Here is a 26,202-nt window from a genome sequence, read left to right as displayed (position 1 = left end):
TGCTTGAATCCTGATGGTGCAATGAGCAAGGGTATCACATCTGAGAATACCCTTCCACGCTTAGGGTGGACAAAAATATTTACAACAAGGGGTGGTGAGGGACAGAGTCTCTGAATTAAGCAGAAAGCTCTCACCCAGGTTCTGAGCTGGGATGGGGCAGTGAGATAAATAACGGTGATGGATCAAGCCCTGATCTTTGGACTGAGTAAGAGTGGTCTGTTTAACTCAGACACTCTGTTCATCACCACCCCCTTTTCTAAATCGTTTTTGGCCACTATAGGTGTGGCAGGGTATACTCAGACATGAGTCCCTTTCTCACTGCTCCATCAGGATTCAAGCAAGCCGGGCCGAAGAAGGCTGAAATGCCAGAAACCGGTCCCCGGTAGCTTGTCTCCTTTCTGGTGAAGAATTGGCTTGGTAGTTTAGTCTGCCCTGTTCCCATGATGCACTGGGCCAGGGACAGACTGATTTGCATATAGCCAGGTTCTGAGCTGGGATGGGGCAGTGAGATAAATAACGGTGATGGATCAAGCCCTGATCTTTGGACTGGGTAAGAGTGGTCTGTTTAACTCAGACACTCTGTTCATCACCACCCCCTTTTCTAAATCGTTTTTGACCACTATAGGTGTGGCAGGGTTTACTCAGACATGAGTCCCTTTCTCACTGCTCCATCAGGATTCAAGCAAGCCGGGCCGAAGAAGGCTGAAATGCCAGAAACCGGTCCCCGGTAGCTTGTCTCCTTTCTGGTGAAGAATTGGCTTGGTAGTTTAGTCTGCCCTGTTCCCATGATGCACTGGGCCAGGGACAGACTGATTTGCATATAGCCAGGTTCTGAGCTGGGATGGGGCAGTGAGATAAATAACGGTGATGGATCAAGCCCTGATCTTTGGACTGAGTAAGAGTGGTCTGTTTAACTCAGACACTCTGTTCATCACCACCCCCTTTTCTAAATCGTTTTTGGCCACTATAGGTGTGGCAGGGTATACTCAGACATGAGTCCCTTTCTCACTGCTCCATCAGGATTCAAGCAAGCCGGGCCGAAGAAGGCTGAAATGCCAGAAACCGGTCCCCGGTAGCTTGTCTCCTTTCTGGTGAAGAATTGGCTTGGTAGTTTAGTCTGCCCTGTTCCCATGATGCACTGGGCCAGGGACAGACTGATTTGCATATAGCCAGGTTCTGAGCTGGGATGGGGCAGTGAGATAAATAACGGTGATGGATCAAGCCCTGATCTTTGGACTGGTTAAGAGTGGTCTGTTTAACTCAGACACTCTGTTCATCACCACCCCCTTTTCTAAATCGTTTTTGGCCACTATAGGTGTGGCAGGGTATACTCAGACATGAGTCCCTTTCTCACTGCTCCATCAGGATTCAAGCAAGCCGGGCCGAAGAAGGCTGAAATGCTAGAAACCGGTCCCCGGTAGCTTGTCTCCTTTCTGGTGAAGAATTGGCTTGGTAGTTTAGTCTGCCCTGTTCCCATGATGCACTGGGCCAGGGACAGACTAATTTGCATATAGCCAGGTTCTGAGCTGGGATGGGGCAGTGAGATAAATAACGGTGATGGATCAAGCCCTGATCTTTGGACTGGGTAAGAGTGGTCTGTTTAACTCAGACACTCTGTTCATCACCACCCCCTTTTCTAAATCGTTTTTGGCCACTATAGGTGTGGCAGGGTATACTCAGACATGAGTCCCTTTCTCACTGCTCCATCAGGATTCAAGCAAGCCGGGCCGAAGAAGGCTGAAATGCCAGAAACCGGTCCCCGGTAGCTTGTCTCCTTTCTGGTGAAGAATTGGCTTGGTAGTTTAGTCTGCCCTGTTCCCATGATGCACTGGGCCAGGGACAGACTGATTTGCATATAGCCAGGTTCTGAGCTGGGATGGGGCAGTGAGATAAATAATGGTGATGGATCAAGCCCTGATCTTTGGACTGGGTAAGAGTGGTCTGTTTAACTCAGACACTCTGTTCATCACCACCCCCTTTTCTAAATCGTTTTTGGCCACTATAGGTGTGGCAGGGTATACTCAGACATGAGTCCCTTTCTCACTGCTCCATCAGGATTCAAGCAAGCCGGGCCGAAGAAGGCTGAAATGCCAGAAACCGGTCCCCGGTAGCTTGTCTCCTTTCTGGTGAAGAATTGGCTTGGTAGTTTAGTCTGCCCTGTTCCCATGATGCACTGGGCCAGGGACAGACTGATTTGCATATAGCCAGGTTCTGAGCTGGGATGGGGCAGTGAGATAAATAACGGTGATGGATCAAGCCCTGATCTTTGGACTGGGTAAGAGTGGTCTGTTTAACTCAGACACTCTGTTCATCACCACCCCCTTTTCTAAATCGTTTTTGGCCACTATAGGTGTGGCAGGGTATACTCAGACATGAGTCCCTTTCTCACTGCTCCATCAGGATTTAAGCAAGCCGGGCCGAAGAAGGCTGAAATGCCAGAAACCGGTCCCCGGTAGCTTGTCTCCTTTCTGGTGAAGAATTGGCTTGGTAGTTTAGTCTGCCCTGTTCCCATGATGCACTGGGCCAGGGACAGACTAATTTGCATATAGCCAGGTTCTGAGCTGGGATGGGGCAGTGAGATAAATAACGGTGATGGATCAAGCCCTGATCTTTGGACTGGGTAAGAGTGGTCTGTTTAACTCAGACACTCTGTTCATCACCACCCCCTTTTCTAAATCGTTTTTGGCCACTATAGGTGTGGCAGGGTATACTCAGACATGAGTCCCTTTCTCACTGCTCCATCAGGATTCAAGCAAGCCGGGCCGAAGAAGGCTGAAATGCCAGAAACCGGTCCCCAGTAGCTTGTCTCCTTTCTGGTGAAGAATTGGCTTGGTAGTTTAGTCTGCCCTGTTCCCATGATGCACTGGGCCAGGGACAGACTGATTTGCATATAGCCAGGTTCTGAGCTGGGATGGGGCAGTGAGATAAATAACGGTGATGGATCAAGCCCTGATCTTTGGACTGGGTAAGAGTGGTCTGTTTAACTCAGACACTCTGTTCATCACCACCCCCTTTTCTAAATCGTTTTTGGCCACTATAGGTGTGGCAGGGTATACTCAGACATGAGTCCCTTTCTCACTGCTCCATCAGGATTCAAGCAAGCCGGGCCGAAGAAGGCTGAAATGCCAGAAACCGGTCCCCGGTAGCTTGTCTCCTTTCTGGTGAAGAATTGGCTTGGTAGTTTAGTCTGCCCTGTTCCCATGACGCACTGGGCCAGGGACAGACTGATTTGCATATAGCCAGGTTCTGAGCTGGGATGGGGCAGTGAGATAAATAACGGTGATGGATCAAGCCCTGATCTTTGGACTGGGTAAGAGTGGTCTGTTTAACTCAGACACTCTGTTCATCACCACCCCCTTTTCTAAATCCTGACAAGCAACAAGCGCAGAATAAGATGGTCGAGATTAAGGGAAAAACCAGAAGAGATAGCGAAACTGTATAATCTGGCATTTCCTCTGCTGGCAGAAGCTGCTGTTCTGAATGACCTACCATCATCCCCTGACTCTCTCGCACGGATAGAGGCTTTGCATGGGGGGGCTGGTATGCAGTTTGGCTAAAGTACTGAACCCCAGGGTGTCCAAGAAAGGAATTAGGGCCTCTTGTTCCTCCTGGTATAACACGGCATGCAGGAAAGCAAAGTCAGAGTTACTGGCAGCTGTTAAAGACAACAGAGGTTTAATAAAGGACAAGAGGGCTCACTATAAAAAATTAATCAAGTGGGCAAAAGAAGAATGGGGCCAGGAAAAGTGGTCTAGCTTATCCTTTGCCTTAAATTCAAAAGATTTTAAAAGATTTTGGTCGATAATAAGTGTAGGCTCAGGACAACCAAAACAAGAGGTAGAACCTAACCTAGCGCCTGAAGTATGGGAAGAACATTTCCGGGCTTTGTACTCTTGCGAGGCTACTCCTGAAGATGCATCTGTAAATCTAACTACCCTTGGCTCGCGCATCATCTGCCCAGAGGAGTGCACATTCACGGTGGCTGAAGTGTGCACTGCCAATGATAAACTTGCACTAAACAAAGCACCTGGCTTAGACAAACGTTTGGGCGATCTCTTCAAGCATCAGCCTAAAGTCTGGGGCCCCTATCTCTGTTTTGTTTATAATGCAATCTTGAGAGGTATGGCGCTCCCCAATATTTGGCTGGAGCAGAGAAATGTGGCTCAATGGTAAGAGCGGCAGACCCTGATACAGAGGTCTAGCCTGAGACCAGGGTTCAATTCCACGCCTCGGCGGCTCTAAGGCTCAAAATTCTATGGACCTGATAATTCTCGCCTCGGTGCCTATTCTAATCATAGATTCCCACTCTGCAACTATGGGCAATAGCTTGCTTAATCTCCACAACGGCCCCCACAACGCTAAGGATGCCTGGCCTTCACCCTGGGGGTGCCCAGGAGTGGATGCCTCACAGGGAAAGCCAGGACGGGTTCCACAGCGGTATTCGTACAAGCGCCTTGAGACCCTTGCGGGTGAGTAGTGCGCTATACAAGTATCAATTTACATTACATTACATCTTTAAAAAGGGTTTGCCTCTGCTCCCATCCAACTACAGGCCTACAAGTCTCATCGACGTCCCGCAGAAGATCTTCGCGCAATTTATTCTAGATCAACCACAGGACTGGATGGAGGTGTTGGAAATACTCAGCCCCTATCAGGCAGGGTTCAGGAAGAACACCTCCACCGTAGACCAAATTTTTCGATTAGTGTTATTGCATTGGAAAGCGGTGCATATAGAGGGTGGCATTCTCTATATGGTGTTTGTGGACCTTCGCTCCGCCTTCGATCCTGTAACTAGGGGCAAATTGTGGAAAGTCCTTTTAGAGCTGGGCATCCCCATTCATCTCCTCTCAGTTCTGATTAGGCTACATGGGGCAAATTTTGCCCAAGTTAGATGGGGGAAGAGTGGTACTCTGACTTCCAGATTCCCCGTTGGCCGGGGGGTAAGGCAGGGTTGTGTGCTTGCACCGACCCTGTTTTGCCTCTATGTCAACGGGGTAATCACGCATCTGAATTGAGTGTTGAATAATGATGCACCTAAGATAGCCGGGAATAGGGTACCGGTGATAATGTTTGCAGATGATACCCTTATGCTTTTTAAAATCCCCTATGGGTATCCAGAGAACATTGGACGGATTTGTAGAATTTTGTAACGAGCGGGGTTTGGAGATCAACTCATTGAAAACAAAATTCATGATCTTCAACCCACCCAGAAACACAAGACCCAATCCTATGTTGGGCAAAATAATACTGGAAAGGGTAAGCACCTGTGTTTATCTTGGGGTCACGATTAATGAGCGCTTGACGTGGGGTCCCCAGGAAATTAAATCTCAGTTAAAACTTGCCCAATTATCGGGTGGGATCCTGAGGCTAGCTAATGCTTCAACGATAAAGCCTCTTGGTTCACCATTGGAGGTCTACAAATCACAAGTATGTATGGCGGCGAACTATGGGATCACTGCAATAAATCCAAAATCACTAGGGTTGAGAACAAGTTCTTAAGGAACCTGTTAGCTCTTCCGCCCAGTACCCCGCTCCTACATCTGACATTTGACTTGGGGATCACACCCATTGAGGAGGAGCTAGCTTTAAGACCATTAAGGCTCTGGGTTACACCTGAGCTGGTTAGCTATACGCAAGAGCTCAGAGAAATACTTAGCTGCATCAGCATATGTAAAATACCATGGCTCACCTTTATTAGGAAGGAATTTGCTAGACTGGGACTATCGGTCCTATGGACTGACCCTGAGCGGGGATGTATCCAGATCCTTATGAATGAATATCGTGCTGAGAGTTTGAACACAGCTATGCGCGACCACAAACACGGCTCCAGAACTGTTTCCTTTCTCATGGCAAAAGACAGATATCATTTTGAAGGTTTCCTAGATGTCATCTATCCTGTCATAACAAGAAAATTATACGTGCAATGGCGGCACGGTGTACTACCCATACGAGCCTTTACATGCAAATGGAGCATGTCTGCCCCGAAAAATTGCCCTTTCTGTGAATGTGACAGTGAATCAGAGCAACATGTTTTTTCTTTTGCCCCGCATACATTAAACCAAGGAAATACTGGCTCGTCCCATTATGTAAAAATCTTGGCTTTCGGCAGTGCAAGCAAGCGCTAAGAGTTATACAGAGTGACACTTCAGGACCCATTGTCTTCGCAGTTTCGCATTTTTTAGCAGCTATGTGGCGTATAAGGAGACTTATAATTACTCAGGGCTAAGCGTGCCTTAGTAGACAAACAATTCATTCTGTTACTGAGGTGTGCCTTATCATATTCTACAATGTGACCTTATTTTAACGTAATTTTGATGTGATTGTAATAACCATTTGCCATGTTTTAATAATGTTAACTACTCAATTATACTTATGCTGTATGTTTTTTAAAATCTGTGCTTTTATGGTATTTTTTACAGAAATAAAGATTTTATGATGATGATGATGATTTTGTGCATAAAGGAGTCCCTTCGGCACAAAATCAATCATCCTGGCAACTTAGGCACCCCTGAAACATGGGTCAGTGGTGCCTGCGTTGGTGCTAGGGGGCATTTTCAGTGCTGGTGCAGGGGTCAGTACAGGAATGCACATTATTCTTGTAAATATGGTGCATTCCTGCACTTTAGAAGGACACAGCGTGGCACTGCAAAATTGCTTGCAGCACCATGCCATTCTATTGTAAATGAGGTACTTAGTGGCCCTTTCAATGGAAAATGTGCTGTCTGTAAATCTCAGTGCGCTACCATACTATGCTATATTAATATATTTGCAATAGTATTCTCCAAAATACACTTCCGGCTATATACCACACCCTTACTACTCTCCGGCTCAATGGGGGTGGCTCATTTGATACACTTGTTCTTTATATGAAGCTCGGATTTTTAACAATCCTTATGTCTTCGGTGATATAACACTGATGGCAGCATCACCACTCTGAAAATTGTTCCAGCAACACTGCTCTCACCCTTATGCTTGCTACTTTGTAGTGAGGTGTACATTTGCTCCAGAGTGGTTCGATGATTTTGTAACTGGATAAAGTGTCTTTGTTCACTCTCACCATTATGTATGCTACTCTGTTGAATGCATAGTGGAGAACTTTTGTGATGTTGACTATTGTCATTTTTCATCCTTCCCTTCTCTTCTGTTTCTTCCGGAACTCTTCTTCAGACAGCTTTCAATCTAAATACTTTCCCACTCCTTTGTTCTACTATTTGTCCCGGTTCATTCAAACGGAGAGCTTATGTTATAATGGTTTTATTGCTAGAACTCTTCGTGGGTACCACATTTTGTTTCAGATTGTCCTTTACCGGAGGAGTTCAGTCTCTCTTTCCCTAGGTGTAGGGGATGCTTAACTACTAGCCACTGTTTCAGGCTTGGTTTATGATAAAGCTCCATCTTCCGTCTTCCTGCCTTCTGGATTCCTTCACAAAAAAGATCAATTCTCCAGATGTCTGAAACCTTTCTAGGTAGCTATTTGTGAAGGAGATCGTGAAACACCAGACTTGAAATATGCCACCGAAAAATATAACGTAGCGTTACTGACAAACATGATGAGTTTGGAAATGTAAAGATTTTCCACAACTCTGTTGCAAATAAATTAACACAGTTTTACTAGTGATCTTGGGCAATATGGATCATTGTTAGACATAGCAATTACCTCATTGCAAATCTCTGCGAATCATAATTAGGTAATTGCTATTTGAATGTATGAAACTCCACGAGTTTCATTTAGCATTTTTCTGAATGGATGGCAATTCGACTTACCTCATTAATATTCATGAGGTAGGTCACAATTTGGGACCCATTAGGAAACGCAAACATCAGAGGTATGGTGGCCCGCAAGAGTTGGTATTAAATAAAGCAGACTTTTCTTTAAAATGCAGCCAGTTTTCCTTAAAGGAAAACGTGAGGCTTTTAAAAAAAGAAAAATGAGAAGTAGTCTTTTCATTTTTCGCTACCATTCACATAGGTGAAGGGGACCAACTACTTGAAATGCGGTCGCAAAACGTTCCTGCATACTGCTGCGATTAGGTAATATGAAGGGAAACCCTGACCATGCCCCTTCCTAATACCACATCCGGACGTATTTGCAATTCCACATTACGACTCTGTAACATGTTACCAAGTCGCAAACTGCCAATTGGGGAATATGAGACTGCAAAAAATGCATGATACGTATGCCCCCAAGTTAGAAATGTGAAAACATTATAGAACTGCTAAAGGTGAAATAGTGTTGAATGTTTTCAGAGTCATTACTGCCACTGACTAGTCTTTCTTTTACAGTCACTAGAAGTAATGCTGACCTCACAAATTTTGTGGATCATCTAAAGTCTTGTATACTATTTTTTCAGATTCGGTGGAAGCCTGTTTTCATTTTCTGATATGATTACTGGGGTGACAAAAAGATTTTCATCAGAGTATGAGCTCAAGCAGGTGAGTCATCATTCATAAACATATTGGAGAGCCGGTTACTGTAGTAATAATATTTGGCATTACAGTACTGGTGATGTGTTTAAGCACAAGTAATCAGTTATTTTCCTTAGTAAAAATGTACCAAGGCCCAGATGTATGAAGCAGAGGTACCAATTAAGGCATTTGAGAGCGGTAAAATGCTTTTTTGGCATGTACCAACCCTATTGTGCTAGTTGGGAATCTATTAACGACTCACAAAATAGGGTTTGCAACAGTGCTTAATTTGTAAACCAATAAGTGCCGGGGCTCTTGTCAGGAGGCCACTGGAGCTTGCACCACACATTGCCCCTGCCAGTTGGAAATTTCAGTACAAACACAGCTACTACCCATCACACACTGCTTATGTGGTGCTAATACCTAAATTAGCCAGACAGCGCCACCATGTGGCAGACTATCATAAGCCCCGGTGCAGGCAATTAGATGCTGGTGCTGAACACCTGAAAACACCGGCTCCAATTAAGCACTGGTTTGCAAGCCGCTATTAGGAAAGGGCCGCACTGGTATGTAGTAATGTTTTGAGATCAGGAATGTGGTCGCTTCAACTTGGTGTTAACCCATGTGCAAAGAGGTCCCTTTTATGACTGTGGTCGGCAACATTTTTTTAAGGAAGCAGTGGTCCCATGGACCACTGCATCTCCTTTAAAAATGAAACAGAAACGTTTCATTTTTCTTTTTGAAATGCATCCCGTTTTCCTTTAAGGAAAATGGGATGCAGTTAAAAAAAAAGTTGCTCTATTAAAAAGCAAACACAGACATGGTGGTCTACTGTCCCCAGCAGGCCACCACCCCTGTGTTATTGCCCATTCCCAATGGGTCGCAAATTGCAAACTGCCTCATGAATATTAATGAGACTTGTCCCTTGTGACCCATTTTGGAATTGCAAATTTGTCTTAGACAGATTAGTACAGTTTCTTGAGCTGGTCTCTGTTTGCCAGTTGCAAAAAATGCTATTGGGTTCTAGCAAGATGAAATGTTTGTACATCTGGCCCCTAGTTCATGATAATGTTTGCAAGCCTGAATTCATTGCACAGATGTATGTAGTACCTATTGTTGCCAATTCTAAGTCCTATGCACTGAACAGGCGTTGGCTCCTGCCAAGAGAAGTAATCCGCTACCGTGCTATTGGCTAGTTCGTGTATTATTCTATCACATGTCAAGTGCTTGCACTGCAATGAATATGATATTATTTTGATTCTGTAATTTCTCTCTTTCAATAATGTGTCACTGAGTATTATAGTGCTTTCAATAATTTGTCATACTGCGATGCTGTAAACAAGGCAACATTTGTTTTACTTCATCAGGGATTTTTTTATTCTCTTTGCCAGAACTCGAGTTTGTACCTGACTTTAAGGTGACACCCAATTACTCCTCTTCCCTTCCATCGACCTGCTTACTTGGTCATTGTATTTAACTGCATCAGATTTTTTTTTCTCGTTTTGTTCGTCCTTGAGTACAAGTCTGACACTGAGATGAGCGCTTGGCAGCTCCTCTTCCCTGCTGCAGCCATGCTGCTCACTCCTGTATACAATGACTTCTGTCACCTGTTGCCTGGTTTCTTCTCAAGCAGTGACCTTGCCTGGTGACTCCTTTCCACTGCTGTCAGGATGCTGCTCACACAGTAAGAATACTAGACAGCTCGTCCTCCCGGCACACCGCCATGATACTGCTGCCAGGCAACTGCATCCTTTGAGTGCGCCAGCTGTTCTGGTGTGAATCTATTGCTGGGTCACTGCTCCTAATCAGCATGACTGTCAGTCAGTCAGTCAAAATTTTACTTTATTTGGTTTGTCACAACCATAAAGCATACATGTACAAAAATTCACTTTAAAATAGCAGCAAGTTAAGAGTTCATTTAGTTAAAATATCTTTACGCTTTCTTTAATTAAAAACTTTATCCTGGGCCTTATCTGTGGTCTGTTTCTACTTTTTGAAGTTGAGTCTCTACAAAGTTCATGAATTTTACCCCGCGGCATATTAGGATGTTTGAACCTGCTCCCATCCAGCTGGTCACAGCTTGCCTGCAGGTACGAATCTGTAGCATGTTAAACATTGATTTCAGTAAATATTTCCTCTTATCTTTGGAGGACTCGCATGTGCACAGGAGGTGGCACAAAGTCTCACTGTGGTAATCACATAGTCTGCATCTGGTGTGGGTCCTTCCATGACGGGATCAAGTCTTTGGAGAAATGGTCACCCATTCTGAGGGCCATAAATTTTGTTTTTAAGGATAGCCGGAAATGCGCCATGAGGTAGGGTTGAGGTTTTAATTGTTTGCACGAGTTTATGATGGTCCATGCATGTCGCCGCTTGGCCAAAGTCTTTTTATCTTCAACTAAAGATAGGGCTTTTGCATTCAGCTTGCAAATCTTTTTAAAGGATAAATCTTCTGGTGGTTTGTTACAGATCTCCTCTATTTTGAGGGTTTCTAGTGATACTCGCAGATCATTGCCCCATGAATTGGATTCCTGTCTGTCATACGTTTTTTGATTTCTTGCCAACATAAGTTGTTTAGGGATCCAGTTTCCGCCGATCTCAGTTTCCAGCACCATTTCACTAGGACTGCTTTCCTTTGGTATATTTGATTTTGCAAACCAAATTACAGCCTTATTTTGGCCGGGGCTGATCCTTTGTATAAGTGAAACACAGATTTGTATATTTTTGTTTGGAGGGTGTTTAAGATTGTAGCTTCTTTCCCATGCCATATTTCCAGTCCATATGAGAGGGATGGTAAGACTTGGGCTGCCATTAATTTTAGCAGGTGGTCGTATGATGGACATTGCAGTTTCTTTTGGAGAACTTTATACGCAAAGCTCAGTGATTGTGCTTTTGCAGCGATAACTCTTTTTTGGTCTAAAAGGGACATGTTTTTGCTTATTGTGACCCCCAGATATTTATAAGCAGTTGTTTCCTCGATGCATTTGCCGTTTGTGTGCCACTTGAAGGATCTTCTGCCAGTGCCCGCCAATCTCACCACTTTTGTTTTTTTGATGTTTAATTCCAGGCCTTCTCTCTCGAAATAGTCTGTTAACTCAGATATTGTTCTTTGGAGGCCTATTGGTGTTTGGCTTAAGACTACAATATCATCTGCATATTGAAGGAACTGGATGCTTTCATTGGCCAATTTTGGCGGGTGCCCATTCACATTCTTGAGTTGGTCTTTCAAATCTGCTAGATATATATTGAAAAGGCTTGGGGAGAGCACGCAACCCTGTTTAAGGCCATTTGTTATTTTTAATTCTGCGGATATTCTTCTTCCGTCTCCCAGTTTTACTTTTGCCCATGTTCCGCTATATAGTGCCATTATTGTTTCCATTAAAGCCGGCGGAAGACCCCAACGCTCCAGTTTTTTCCATAGGCGTTTTCTGGGCACTCGGTCGAAGGCGAATTTCAAGTCTATGTAGCAGGCTATTAGGCCGGACTTTCTTTTCCCTGCTCCTTCGATTGATAAAGACAGCGCTGACAGATTGGTTAAGCAGCCCATGCCTTCCCTGAATCCGGTTTGGAAATTTGGTATTATTTTGTTGTCCTTTAACCATTGTTGTAGTAGCGACAAAATACAAGATGAAAAAAGCTTTGCCTCCACATCGATTAAAGCTATTAATCTATAATTACTGGGTTCCATTCTGCATCCACCTTTGTATATTGGGTGGAAGATGTTTCCTTGCCAGGACGGTGGAATCGTTTTTTCTTTATGAATGTGGTTGAATAATGGAGTCAGGTATTTTGCCTAAAAGTCGGTGTCATATTTGAATAGGGCATTTGGCATTCCGTTTGGGCCAGCTGCTCCTTCCGCTTTCATTTTCCTTATTAGGGTGGTTAGATGTTTGATGGATGTCAAAGGTGCTTGTTCCTCCGTGGCAGTGCCTTCCTGCTGGAAGTTTTTCCTTTGTCCAAGCACTGTTTCTTTTTGTTCTTGACCTTTTTTTAGGTTTGTGGTTGGGCAACTCTGGATGTTATACAGATGGTCGATGTAAGCGGCCCATGTTATTTCACTTATACCTATATTTGATTGGCCGCCGGCTCCTTTCGATTTATTATGTTCCAAAATTCTCCACTATTTGGTAGTTTACTTGTTCTTAAAAGATCTTCCCAGATTTCCTCTGTGTATGATTTTTTTGCTTTTCTGCAATCCTCTTTATATTCTTTCCTCATTTTTTGTATGTCGCTGTTATCTACTTCTTTTCCTGACCTTTTTTTCTGCGGCCTTTATTCTTAGTTTTCTCGCAATTTCCCTTTTCTTATCTCTTAGCTTGGTGTTATACCATGGCTCTTTATTTGTTGTGTGACCATAGATTACTGGTGTATTTACTGCAAATTTTCCTAGCACAAATTTATGTAAATTCTCCCATTTTGTTATGGGTGATTGATTTTCGATGGCCTCCGTGTGAATTCCGTATTCCAGTACTGAGTCCATTATCTCCTTTTTTACTGTGCCCTTGCTTTTGATTTTCTTCAATTTGTATATTTCCGGAATTGCGGTAAGGAATTCTAATTGTGTTCTCTCTTCGATATTTATCCTCATTGTTGTCTCTTGTGGGAAGTGGTCGCTCTCTGGTCGAATTCAAAATAATCTATGTTCTTTTTTAATTCGTTGCTTGTTATTGTGAAATTAATTGTGGAGTTCTTTTTACCACTGGTGAAGGTGGTTTTGGCGGGTATGTCTCCCTCCATATTTCCATTTAGGATTTTTAAACCTAGGGGTTCCAGCTCGCTCCAAATATTATGGACTTTATCCTTGTTCCGATTGGCTTTTATTAAGTTACAGTTGAAGTCACCAGAGATAAATATCTCACGGGATTGATAAGTTCTGTGTAAGGCTTTTGTCAATTTTATTAGATTTAGGGCTTTTTTCATTTTTGTAGCTTTGTCTGGGTGAATATATAAGTTTATAATTAATAAATTCCATCCGGGGCTCTTTTTGCTTGCTTTTGGCTCTACTTTGATCACTTGTATCCAATTCTCCCCTGTGTCGAGCAGTTCAGTTTTCCAGTCTAAATTATTCGTAATAAAGTTGGACAGGCCTCCCCTTGGGTGTCCATCCATTTTTCTGCCATTATGTGATGTTCCTCATATCCCATGATATGTCTCGGAGTTACATTCCAGGTTTCTTGGAGTAGTATTATTTCGAATTTACTCAGGTAGTCTATTGTCTCTTGGTCTTGAGACATTTCTTTAAAACCGTATACGTTCCATGAGCAAATCCTTATTTTTGTTTCTGGTTTTGATGTTAACTTGGTGTTTTGTCTTTGGTTTTTTTGTGCAACTTTACCTGCATCAGGATCGATGGGAATTTAGTGCCTGTGCCAACCAAGACCAGTCTTTGTGTTCCTTCGGACCCTGGTGTGGCTGCTTTGATTTAGTCCTGCTCAGATCTTGTTCGGAAATTGATTTGTTTCTTGCTCCCTTCAAGATTGTTTGAGTTTTTTCCTTTACGTTGTTAGATTGCAACGGGAATGGATATTTTATTGGGGTGTGACGCTCTAAAATTATTCCCCATTCTGTGAAGTGTGTCCTAGTTGAGAAAATAAGCTCTGCTATTTCTTTAGAAGCCTAGGTGGTACTGCTTATTTCCATGTCCTTGTCTCTGTTTCCTGGGATGAATTCAACTGCTTTCAGATCGCTTGTTGTTATTCCCCTTAGTTTTGGTATCTCTTCGATTAATCGCAGGATATTTCCCCTGTTCAGCGTATCTGAATTTCCTTTTGTTTGAAATTCCGGTTTGAACAGTAATTTACATTCTGTTTCCGTGCTTTCTGTTTCGTGATGTCAGGTTTGATAAACTCTCCTTTTTCCCTCAATTGGATCCAATCGAATGTGAGTTATGTTAGCTTTCTGACAGGTCGTGGCTGTTAAATCCAGTCGAATGTAATCTACCGTGGATGTTTCTTTTAAGAGGTGCATTTCTTCTCAACCTATTTGTACATTACTTTCGTTTTGTCCTGTTTTAACATTTGACTCAGTTTCGTGGAAGTCTCTGCAAATTCTTCCTTCAATTTCTGCCGTGATAGTCAGACCAATATTTGATTCCCTCGCTTGGTCTGCCTGTTTATTTTGACTTTGCACTTTTTCCATTTTTTCCTGGGTAAGTAGTGAATTTCCTCCAGTGTGCCAATTTAATCCATTGTAAGTCAGTGTTTCACGTTCCCTTTTTGGCTTATTTTCCTGTATTTTTTGTTTTTCTATGGCCTCTCTATAGTTTGGTTTTAGTGTTTCACTTTTGTCATCGACTTTGTTTATAATTGTCTTTTCCTCGATTTTTGCTTTTTCTTGTATACTTGCTGTTATTTTGATCTGGTCTGGCAAATTTATTAGTTCTTTTGCTTCATCTTTGTATTTTTCTTTGCTTCCGTCTTCTTTTATAGAGGTGTCTGTGATATGGTTAAATCGGGCCTCTTTTGTCTTTTGTTCGAAAATAGCAAAGAGTTGTTTTGCCTGTTTATTTTTGGTAGCGTTTTTTCTCGCCTTCCTTGCCCGTTTCCTCTGTCTTTTGGTTAGGGGTTCTGACATACCTGATGAACCCATAGTTTTGTTTTCTTCCAGACCTCTCTTTAATGATTCGTTTTCATCTGTATCGTTTTGAGTTTTTTCTTCTTCAATGATGTGGATAGTTCTATTTTGGTTTCCAATTTTATTGGCCTCTGTGTTGAAATTATCACCTTTGTTGTTTTTTCCGCATGTTACTGCTAGTATTTCTTTTAAGATGTCTGGTAGGGTTGCTAATTTATCGATTATGTCCTTGCAGACGCAATTTTGTTCTGTTAATTTCTCTTTCCATTGTTTTTCTTCCTCCTTTTCTTTTGCGAGGTATAACGAAATGTTGTCCAGTTTCTGATTTATTCCCAATATATGAGATGCGATTAGGTTCATCAGATCTACCTGCACGTCAAGTTTGTTTGATTGAAAAATCAGCGCATTAGTTTCTTGTTGTAAGCTTTTTAGGAGCACATCTCCCCAGAGTGTAGATTTTCCTTCAGTTTGTTGCAGCAGTGCCCCTGTTGACCTATTTAGGCTTTCAAATGAAGAGATAGTTATAGGGTGTTCTTCTTTTGTTGTATTCTTTGCTGTGTTTGAAACCTGGCTCTTATTAGCAGGTTGTCTAATTGGGCTTGATGTAAGGATTATTGGAGAGGGTGTTGGCTTCCTTTTTTGTCCATTTGCATTTCTTTTGCCAATATTTTCAGGGTACTCCAATTTTCTCGAATTTTCGAGACTCAGTTGCATTGGGTCTGCGACCTTATGTGTGTTTTCTTCGAGCATTCTCCGTAGTTCTGTTTCTTCGAAGATCGAGAATGATTTGGACCACTCAATCTTTTGTGCGCTTTTCTGCAGATTTGTTTGGGATCCCAAGTTGCTTTGATTAATGGGTACTGGGCTGTTTTCGTTAACCTCATCTGGTGTTTTATTTGGTGTTAACTTTGTTTGATTGCTGGGTGCATGAACTTGTGCCGAGGTTTTTATCAGCCAATTTTTTATTGTCGATTTTTCTTTGAGATTAGGACTCATGCTTATTTCCGAGTCGTTTCTCATCTTGCGTTTTTTACATGATAAAGGCGAGCAGGTTAGTTTTTTGGGAGTTTTTTGAGATTTTACGCCATTGCTGTTACTTAATGTTATAGCCCCTTGCTATTTTGCGAACTGAAAATTGTATTTCACTTTATCACCCCCAAACTTGAAGGGTTCGGCCATGGTGATATGTGCCTGATCGGATTGTTCGTTCCCGGTTCGCTCTTCTGGATTACTTTTATCCCCTTTTTCTTTTTTTTCCTTTTACTACCAACCTTCTTTTTGCTTTCTGTATTTGAGACTGTCGGATATTTCCTGACCGCATCTTCAAAACTGCAATTTTCTGGAATGTTTTCTCTTCCCACTCCTACCCTGCGTTGTCCTTTCCCAGAGCTCCCCAAGCCCGTCTGACGCCTAAGCCTAAGGCATAAGCCTAAGCGACAGCTGCCGTCGGGGGAGTACACTTGGAAGTATGAACAGGGATTGGATGGTTGGGTATATAGCTTTTTGGCAAGAACAGTAAGAGTGTGGTTCCATGTTACAGTATAATGAACTCAGTTTGAGTGGACAATTCCGCTCTCTCAGCCCCCCTTTGTGTCTTATTGCGTCTTATTGTTCCATCAAAAGAATGCCTTTCTCGTAGGTACCACTCTCCAGGCCCTTTGCTCTAGTACCAAGGCTAGGTTGACTGGGCTAGTACCAGGTGAATACCGGTAGTTTCTGCTACCCCTGTCGTTTCTGCTGTCCCCTGACCCCTGACCCCTTGGGCCCTTGGACCCTGTTCCTTTTGCTACTCCTTACTTGTTTCTTGCTGAGTGCGTCGGTCTCTGCCTCTTACGCTGGATCAGGCTTGTCCCAGCTCTCAAAACGTTCAAGGTTTCTCAAAATTCCTCCGGGTTGATGCTGTGGTGTTTCGGGATCTCGCGTGGCTCCTCCAACTCCTTCGGCTCCTTCGGCCCCCTTATTCATAGGCCCCAGATCGTGACCCAAGATTGTGCCTTACTGCTCCACCTTGCTCCACCTTGTGGTATGGGGGAGTCAAGTCCTTGGTATTACTGCCCCCTTTTCCTTGAGCTTCAGGCTTCAAGTGATTTGGTGATATAGTGGCTGCAGGGTCGCCCGGTGCCTTTATCCTGGGTTCCGCCTACTCCCGTGGCGTCTCAGTGGGTCTTGAAACAGCCCTTAAGGATCACTTCTCGGCTTCCCCGGTTTGGTGACCTCAGCGCCCTAAGCCTCTTGGGTGATGCTTGCTTGCTATGGAGTTCGTCTTTTTCAAAACGATGCCTGGAGCCGCTTAACAGTTCACTCCTCCATTAACACCCTCTCTGGGCTCAGAGGGTTTCCCGGTATCCAAAATCCTCTGCTGCTTTCGTTATTACCGTGGATCACAGTAGGCTGTCCCTTGCCGCACCACGGCAGCTCTACAACACTGGCGGCACCAGCTCACACAGCTCGCACTCCCAAACGCCTTGCCTTGTCAGTCTGTCTCCTCAGCTGGTGACCGCTGGTGACCGCCGGCTGCTTAGTGGTTTTTAGGCGGCTCTTGCAGCTTTCGGTATCGCAATGCCGCGTACCTCCGCGGCGAACCGCGGTGCTCCGTGGCACCGCTCGCACTATGGCTTGTGTGCAGGCTTGTGTGCGGCTTGCGCTCTGCTTGTAATCAGCTTCGGCAGCTCGACATCGGCTCCAGTTCTCCAGTTCTCGGTAAGAACGCCGTTGCTGCCTGCTGCCGCCGCCACAGCTCTCGCCTCTCGCCTGCTCCTCTCCCCGCGAACTCTCTCGTGTTGCTCTCTAGCGCCACCACAAGCTAGCGTCTCAGCATGACTGGTGGCTCTCTTCCACTGCTGACCAACACAGGCAAAGCCAAAGGGCGTGTCTTGTCACTAAAAACATGAACCACACCTACTGGCTTTACAAAGGTTTGCTTAGATGAACAGGTATAGCCTATTTCTGGAAAGTTATTTAGTCCCTCAAAGAATTGGAATGACATTCACAGCCCATCAGTATAATTTTGATGTTAGTTAGATGCAGATACTGGCAAATCCAGGGCACCGTGCGAACCTTTGGGAGACTAGGGGCCTGGGCGCAGTATTTGCAGGGTCAAGGCTGTCCCTTGTAACTTCTAGACCTTGGGGGTCGCCGAGGGGCTGTGCGAGCTCACTATGTAATGTAAGCTAGTAGTTGCTGGTGGACTTTTAAAATGACCGAGTGTTTGATTCCATAAACTGCACTTAGAAATACATGGATATTGATGGAGCAGTTATGAAATATTACAGTGATTAAGTTGTGTGTTAGACAAGCTGTTCCCGTTCCAGTGGTGTTCAGCATAATCCTTTTCAAGAAATCTGTGTTAAATGTCGACACACTATTGCAATATAAATGCCCTTAAACAATGAAGCAACTCTGCCTTTCTTGTCATCATCAAATCAAATTTCACTAAAATGTTCTATGCATTACAGCAATAAATGTCACTAAGCCTAACTTAAAAAAAATATTATATACGTTTTGTTCATCATATTTCCATCGTGCCCTTCCAATTAGATTCCCAGTCAGATTTTTTGTCTGAGAATCTAATTGCGATTGGCAAGGTAGACAAATTAAGCATTAAACAAATCTCACAACCACAGACCATTGACAGTAGTTTGAGACGAATCCTAGATACTCTTTGAGCAGTGCTGTTGTTCAATGATATGCTGCCTACAGGATAAAACAAGAGAGAAGACAAGTTATATCTGTGTGACGTGCTCAGGCCCAAAAGGTAATAGTGATAATGTCAAAGAGAGTTTTATCAAATGGAATGTTTTGGTACCAAGGAACCGAAATCAGCACTATGACATACTTACATTTATTTCAGGAATGCATTCACATTATCCAGCTATTTCTCCATCAAAAAAAATGTTTTTATAAATAAGCTCAATTTGAACAGAGACTTGTCCTTTCCCTGAAAACATATTTTGCTCCAAAATGCCAGATTTTAATCTTTGCTTCATACATTGCTGATCACCAAACATCAGCTAGTGAATTTCATAAAGACCTAGAGTGTTCCACTGTCAACACGGCCAGATCCCGCTATTTGTGCTTGTTTAGTATCATCACAATCAACAAATACCAAGAATTTTCACCACCATTGTACTAGGGCTAGTCAAAATTATATCAAGAATGGCCACAATAAGTCACGGTTGGGCACCACTGTGCAAATGCCGTTATAATACAATAGATGGTTAAAATTATTTAAAGAACGTCTAAAATATGTGAGGGTTGGTCAGTGTTGGACTTGGCCCTCTCTGCAGGTTCACATCCTAAACGTTTTGCCTTCACCACTTTTATTTTTCCAAATTCATTTTTGCTGGCCTTAGGAGTCTGTGCGTGTTGTCACTGCTGACCAGTGCGTAGGTGCTTTTGCTCACTGCCTATGGGATGGTAAAATTTGCTCACATCTCATTGGCATACTTAATTTAGTTATAAGTCCCTAGTAAAGTGGTACCCCATATATCCATGGCCTGTAATTTAAATGCTACTGGTGGGACTGCTGAACTTATGGCCTCATTTACTACATTTTGATGCACAGCAGTGCAGCAAGCATTTGTGTTGTGCTGCTGTGCAGTGCTTAATTTGTAAAATTTGAAGTGCAGGTTCTCAAATCTTTGTCGGAGGCCACACCTACTTAACTCTGGCTCCACCCACTTCCTCCATTGGCTCCACCCACTTCCTCCGTTGGCTCCACCCACATCCTCAACTGGCACTGTGAAAAGACAGATGATTTTCAGCAAGGGAGGAGCCTTCCTCATAGTAAGGTTTTGATAGGAGGTTACCCTGCCCTGAGAAAATTTTGAAATAGATTCAATCAAAAGTGCATTTAAAGCACAAGTTTGGAATAAATTATCTGAGATCACTAATGCATTGAAAAGGGACAATCACAGTGCTCTATGTGCTGATTTGAGCTAAAGGAAAATACTGGGAGCACTGCTGTTATCAGAACACCTGTGACCTGTCTACACCCCCTGGGTACAGCTGCTCCCTCTCGAAACGGTCTCTGTTGTAGGAACCTCTCTCCACACAGCCCCATGCTGCCTCTTTTGTTGAAGCATTGTCTGCTATAAGAGCCTCTCTAGTCTCTGCCTCTCTTCTCCTTCAGACCTCATGGAACCTGCTGCAGTGCTGCACCCCTTCGAGGCCCCTTCGCTTGCTTGGTCAAATGATCAATATATTAAAATAGTCCATTTATGTGGTAACCCGTCCCTCATGTATTCTCTGCTGAGGCTGTGTCTTCACTTACTTACACACTGTAAGTCTTTACACCATTGTGGCGGTGGCGCACGCAGACATATGCCCATATGTTCCTTTTGGCGCTGGGTGGTCACGGGCAGGAGGCAGCTGAGCTGCATGTCCTGCCTGCCTTTCAGTGGACTGCAGAGGGCTGCCTGCAGGCCTCCAGGCGCTGATGCATTCGATTGCTTGGGTACCAGAGCCACTACCACTGACAGCGAGTCGTCCTTAGTCTGCACCCCCCTCTATGAGGCTGCGAGGCACCAGTTGTGTGACTGTTTGTACTGTCCCTCTCTATGCCCCCACCACGTGTTGCCCATAATGTGGCCTGAGTGATGCTGCGTGCCCCCCCACCCCCGTTTTATTTGTTCACTCGAACTCCAAAGCCTAGCTAAAGCGAATTTGATGCAATTAATTTGAAGGCCCACACCACATCTGTATTTCATTCAGTCCACAGAGCTGTGTTGTATATCTGTCTCATTCATTCAGTTTGCAAAGCAATGTTGCTACATATGCATTTAATTCATGCATTCAGGTTTCTAGCTCTTGTTTTCAAATGTCTTTTTAAAATATATAGCACATGTTACTACTCTAGCTTGCACTGCTGAGTAGGTGTTTGGAATATTGCACTCAAAAGGTACCAAGTTCATCCATACAAGGATTAAGGTTTCACAATCAGCCTTGACAAAATTCAGGTGGAGCCAGCAGGTCACACACTGTTCTTCTCAGCAGCAAGTGTCACGTCACTGGACCAGAATTCTGCTACCTTGATTGCTATATAGAGTGTTCAACATTTCCAATCTCTGTGCCCGCAGCTGCAATTGAGGTGTCTGTGACTGTCCCATACTTAGCTGGAGCAGAATACCAAATGTCCTGCTTTTTTTGTTTTTCTCGGGATGGTGCAGGCTGTCTCCCAGCGAACTCTGAGAAAACAGGGGGACAAGCAGAGGCTGGTGGTCTGTGCCCTGCTTGGCATAAGGGAAAACACTTGGCAACAGATGTCTCGCCAGAAGACAAGTATAATTTGTAGTTTATTCCACCTTTGTGGCCCAGCGTGCTCTCCCTGCACAATTATGAAGGATTTTTGAGTCTGATTTTCAATTGCAGGCTGCAGCATTATTTGCATCGGATTCGGCAGGAGCGGGACATCCTATTCTAATCAGTATGGATGGAGTGGAGCTGCTACCTCTCCCCCGCCCCCTCCCACGCCGGTGATCCTACCCTCACTCAAGTCACATCACATGGCAGTGCTGCAGGTCATGCGGGGGCATATTAACACGGGAACGAGAATGGAAAGTGTGACGCAATATCTGCCTCTCGTTCTTTGTGAATGGCCAAACACAGAAGATGAAGGGCAGCACCGCCACCCGAAAGCAAAGTGGTCACACGCACGCACACCTAAATATATAAACACTGCCCTTAGTGAAAATAAAAAATGATCCTGCCCTGCCTCATCAGCGCAGCTTGATTTATTTAAACAAAAGTTACGAAAAACCATGATGATTTGGCCCCCGGCGCCGGTCTACCAATCAAGATCATAATGATTTTTAAAAAACGGACCTGAGCAGTAATCACCATCACGGCTGCCAGGCCCTGCTGCCAGCCTCGCCCGCCCAGGTTGCCCTCAGCTGCGTCGTCGCTCCCGAGTCCCGACTCCCGCTATAATATCTTCAAAGGGCGCGCGCTTGTGGCTGCTGCCTGGTGAGGACAGAGAGGTGTGGGTATGCTGGGGCGGGCAGCGAACAAGCGCGCGCAATCATTGGCATCCTCTGCGCAGGCGCCACTGCCTCTAGTCCCAACCCCCGCAGAAGACGACAACTACTGCTGTGTCCCGCCCATGGGGCCTCGTCCGCGGCCGGAAGTAGTCTGAGGAGGAGGAAATCATTTCAATTGAGTTGAGAATCGATCGAAACGCTCCGGAGACGTCAGTGCCACTGTCAGTCACGTGACGTCACAGACTGACACAGCAGTAAGTGTTTGTGTTTACAATTTACATCAAAACAGCATGCATGATGGATTCGAGTCAACCACGTCGGACGGTAACTTTCTTAAACTTCAGGAAACATCATACAGCACTTGGCACCACAGCAGTAGCACAGTACACACGCTCTCCGTGTGTGCCAGTGCCACGCTCGGCTAGGACATGTGCACTTCTTAATGCAGCGTGCCTCCGTGACTGTAGACCCGGCCCTCATAATTAGGTGCCGGTGCTAAGCACCTGCAAGCTCCGGCTCAAATTAAGCCCTGCTGCTGTGATTCAAAATAAAAGGGCAGGAATGTGCTGTAGCTACAAGATACAGCACATTCCGGTCATTCTTCCTGGCGCACAAACAGCAGTGCATCAGCAAAGCAGACACTCTTGTGCCATGGTGCACGGGTGCCTGCATTGCAGAGATGATTGTTGTTGTCTAGGAAGGGACACCTTCCTGCACTAAAATCATCATTAATTGTGTTTTTCTCCTTCTATCTGTGCTGCAAAATGCAGCACACATACAAAGACCAAACAACGAGGATAAACAAAACTATTTCTCCTCATTGCACCACTCCTATGCCTCCACTAATGTTGCTTGGAAACCCTAACAGAAATACCCATGGAACGCCACTTTCATGCAGATTGATGCATGAAAGGGGCCCATATTTACAAGGCCATGAAAAGTCACACAGGGTGTCTTTGCATGGCATTGTAAATATGGGCATGCACACTGCGCCCCCAGTGTGTCTAAAAAAATTACTCTACGGCAGCACAATGGACTTGTGAATGAGGACCTCAATGTGCCACCATCTTAAGTAGCCCCTTAATATGTGCCGCAGGTCTCAAATTGCTACCTAAATGCAGCCTTAAACAGCCAAATGAAGTTGGTGAAATAACCCACTAGCCAAGCCTTAAACTCCCATTTTGTTACATATAAGTCACCCCTAGGACAGGGTGTACAGTAATCAAAAGGTTGGACATGTACTTTTAAGTTTTAAAAGTTTAATAAAAAACTTGTAAATTTGTTTTTCACTACTGTGAGGCCTACATCTCATATAGGATAACATTGGGTTGCCTTATTACATTTAATAAGTGCTAGATAATAATAAGGAGCATGTAGGAAATGTATGTTTGGTATCTAAGAAATTGTAATTTAAAATTATCTTTAATGGTCAAGTCAGATTTTAAGTTACAAGTTTGAACATGCCACTTTTAGAAAGTTGCCATTTTCCCGTCTTAGCTATTTTCTACCTGCAGCCTGTCCTTGGGTCACATGACTGGGTGTTGCTGGCAGCTGGACTTTGTTTATTTCTCCCAGACATCCACACAATCGAGAGATTAAGTGTGCCTGGGTGGGCCATCATTGGCAGGATGTGGGGCAGTGCTGGATACAGCCCCACTTGCAAATCAATAGGCTGTGCCCTGAATTCACAAAAAGGACTTCACTCCACTTCATTGTTACGGCAGCCAAGCTGGAGCAGAATAGGGAAGGTAGGACACTCCATGTATTTCAAAGGCAGTTCTCTAGAAAATGCTCCTACTTTAAAGAAAATTGCAAAAAACACAGCTGATGGACAGAATGCAGAACAATGTCTTACATTCACCCCAGTACAAAGATCTGGGCCTAAATCCATCGTTTTTTTGCTCTCCACACCACCCTAGGTCAGACACTGGCTATATGCAAATCAGCCTTGACCCTGTGCCTCATGGGAACAGTCCAGCCCGAACTGGGGTGAATTTAAGACATTGTTCTGCATTCTGTCCATCAACTGTGTTTTTTGCAATTTTCACCCCGAGTGGGCTGGGTATGCTCAGACGTGAGTCCCAGGCTCTCCACATCACTGGAGTCAAGCTATCCAGGCTGAAGAAGGCTGATAGCCAGAAACCGGTCCTTGGATGCTTGATTCCGGTCTAGGAAAGACATGGCTTGGTAGTTCGGGCTGGACTGTACCCATGAGGCACAGGGTCAAGGCTGATTTGCATATAGCCAGTGTCTGACCTAGGGTGGTGTGCAGAGCAAAAAAACGATGGATTTAGGACCAGATCTTTGTACTGGGGTGAATGTAAGACATTGTTCTGCATTCTGTCCATCAACTGGGTTTTTTGCAATTTTCACCCCGAGTGGGCTGGGTATGTTCAGACGTGAGTCTCAGACTCTCCACATCACTGGAGTCAAGCTATCCAGGCTGAAGAAGGCTGATAGCCAGAAACCGGTCCTTGGATGCTTGATTCCTGTCTAGGAAAGACATGGCTTGGTAGTTCGGGCTGGACTGTTCCCATGAGGCACAGGGTCAAGGCTGATTTGCATATAGCCATTGTCTGACCTAGGGTGGTGTGGAGTGCAGAAAAACGATGGATTTAGGCCCAGATCTTTGTACTGGGGTGAATGTAAGACATTGTTCTGCATTCTGTCCATCAACTGTGTTTTTTGCAACCTACTTTAAAGACGGCACCAGATATAAAAATACAACCCTCATACCCATTCTTCAGTTCAATTTCTAGACCTGCGGAAGGACTCTCAGATGACTGCCTGCTGCTGTGGCCTGTTATGTATTACAGAGGACTGCATTCCTACACCTGCAAGGACTGCTCTGCTGCCTGAAGCTTGTCTTGAACCTTACATGAGCCTGCATTGCTACTTAAGCGTTGTTCCATGCCTTGAACCCAGGACTACCAGAGTGACTCCAAGGGCCAGTTGACTAGCTTCCAGATCAGAGTCTCAAGAACAGAAAAGGCTCTAACCATCTTGAATCTGCAGCTGAACCTAGCCTGAGACCGTCTAAACCCTCAAAGTGGTGCCCGTCCAGTCCTGGACCCTTGAAAGTGGTGTAAAAGGTATTCAGACAGTCACAATCCAAAATTTGGTGTAGGAGGGTGGAGTATTATTTGGTGATGCAGGTTAGACTTCACTATGCAATACTATCACAACCAATTCAAAATTGGTCATTGGATTCACACGAATAAACCCTCAGCTCAATCCTGGTAGTGTGACAAAGAGCAGTCAGGTTTTACTAGAGGAATAACTGTTAAGCATTTCATAGTACCAACATGGATGATAAGTAATTAACACAGCTCAAAAGAAATCGAACACCAATTTAGGTAAATAAAACAGATTTTTATCTTAATTTTGACACCTAATCGAACTGAATACCATATATATAACCATATTTATCGATTTTTAAAGCAATATAAAATCAGTGCAGAATAATACGCCACTGAACTATCTAATTTGCCCACCTGTTATCGGTAAAAATGTGCCTGGGGCAGGAGGAGTGCTGTTTACTCCTCTGGGAGACAGTCTGGATGCATATCAGATGCAGGGCAGTCTTTGAAGCTCACCACCTTGATGTGCGAATTCACTAGACTTCCTGGGAGCGGCGAGGTAGGACTTCCTTCCTGCCAAGGCCTTTGCGCCTGAGTCGTGAGAGATCAACTGCTTGGCAGGAGGGCAGAATCTTGTCTTGGTAGCAGCAAGCGTGGGCTGTCAGCCAGAGTAAAGGAAAGCTGGAGCAACCAGGTGCGCAACCTCTTAGGTATCTAGCCACCTGGGTGCATGCCACATCACTCCTGGTATGAGATCCATGTGAGCAGGCATGTTGTTTGATACAAACCATGACATATTTAGGTGGTAAAATAATGGAGCTCCCAACCTGGGGTTTGTCCAGGTGCCAACTCAAGTTCTCCTATGGACGTCTATCACTTACAATGTTGTTTGATGGTTAAGGTAACTATAGGGACATATAAGCGTGTACTCACCTTAAATATTCTGCACCCTACCTCCTGGGATTTAGGTTGCCTTCCTTAGTGGTAACTGGCATACATCAACGAACGTGCATTGACTTTGTCAAACATGGTGAGGGCAAAGTCTAGTTTGAGCAGTTTGCACTGCATCTGCAGTGTGAAATGGTAAGCCTGCTGTCAGTAGTTTACTTGGTTATAATTAAATAGAAAAAGGGGCTAACCAGTAACCCAGGGACCTGAGCAGGGCA

The 26,202-nt window shown here is 44.4% G+C and overlaps 1 protein-coding gene across 1 annotated transcript in view; it reads left to right on the top strand.

The window, feature by feature from the left end:
- LOC147733561 (aminopeptidase N-like) overlaps positions 1-26,202 on the top strand; it is a 491,573-nt gene that overhangs the window by 425,352 nt on the left and 40,019 nt on the right. The window contains exon 19 of the mRNA XM_086958148.1: positions 8,352-8,433. Within this exon, the coding sequence (XP_086814274.1) occupies positions 8,352-8,433 (82 nt within the window). The remainder of the gene's footprint in view (positions 1-8,351; positions 8,434-26,202) is intronic.

The sequence above is a fragment of the Lissotriton vulgaris genome, chromosome 2_1 (assembly GCF_964263255.1).
Source record: "Lissotriton vulgaris chromosome 2_1, aLisVul1.2, whole genome shotgun sequence".
NCBI classification, from domain to species: Eukaryota; Metazoa; Chordata; class Amphibia; order Caudata; family Salamandridae; genus Lissotriton; species Lissotriton vulgaris.
This window is presented reverse-complemented; position numbering and strand designations above follow the sequence as displayed.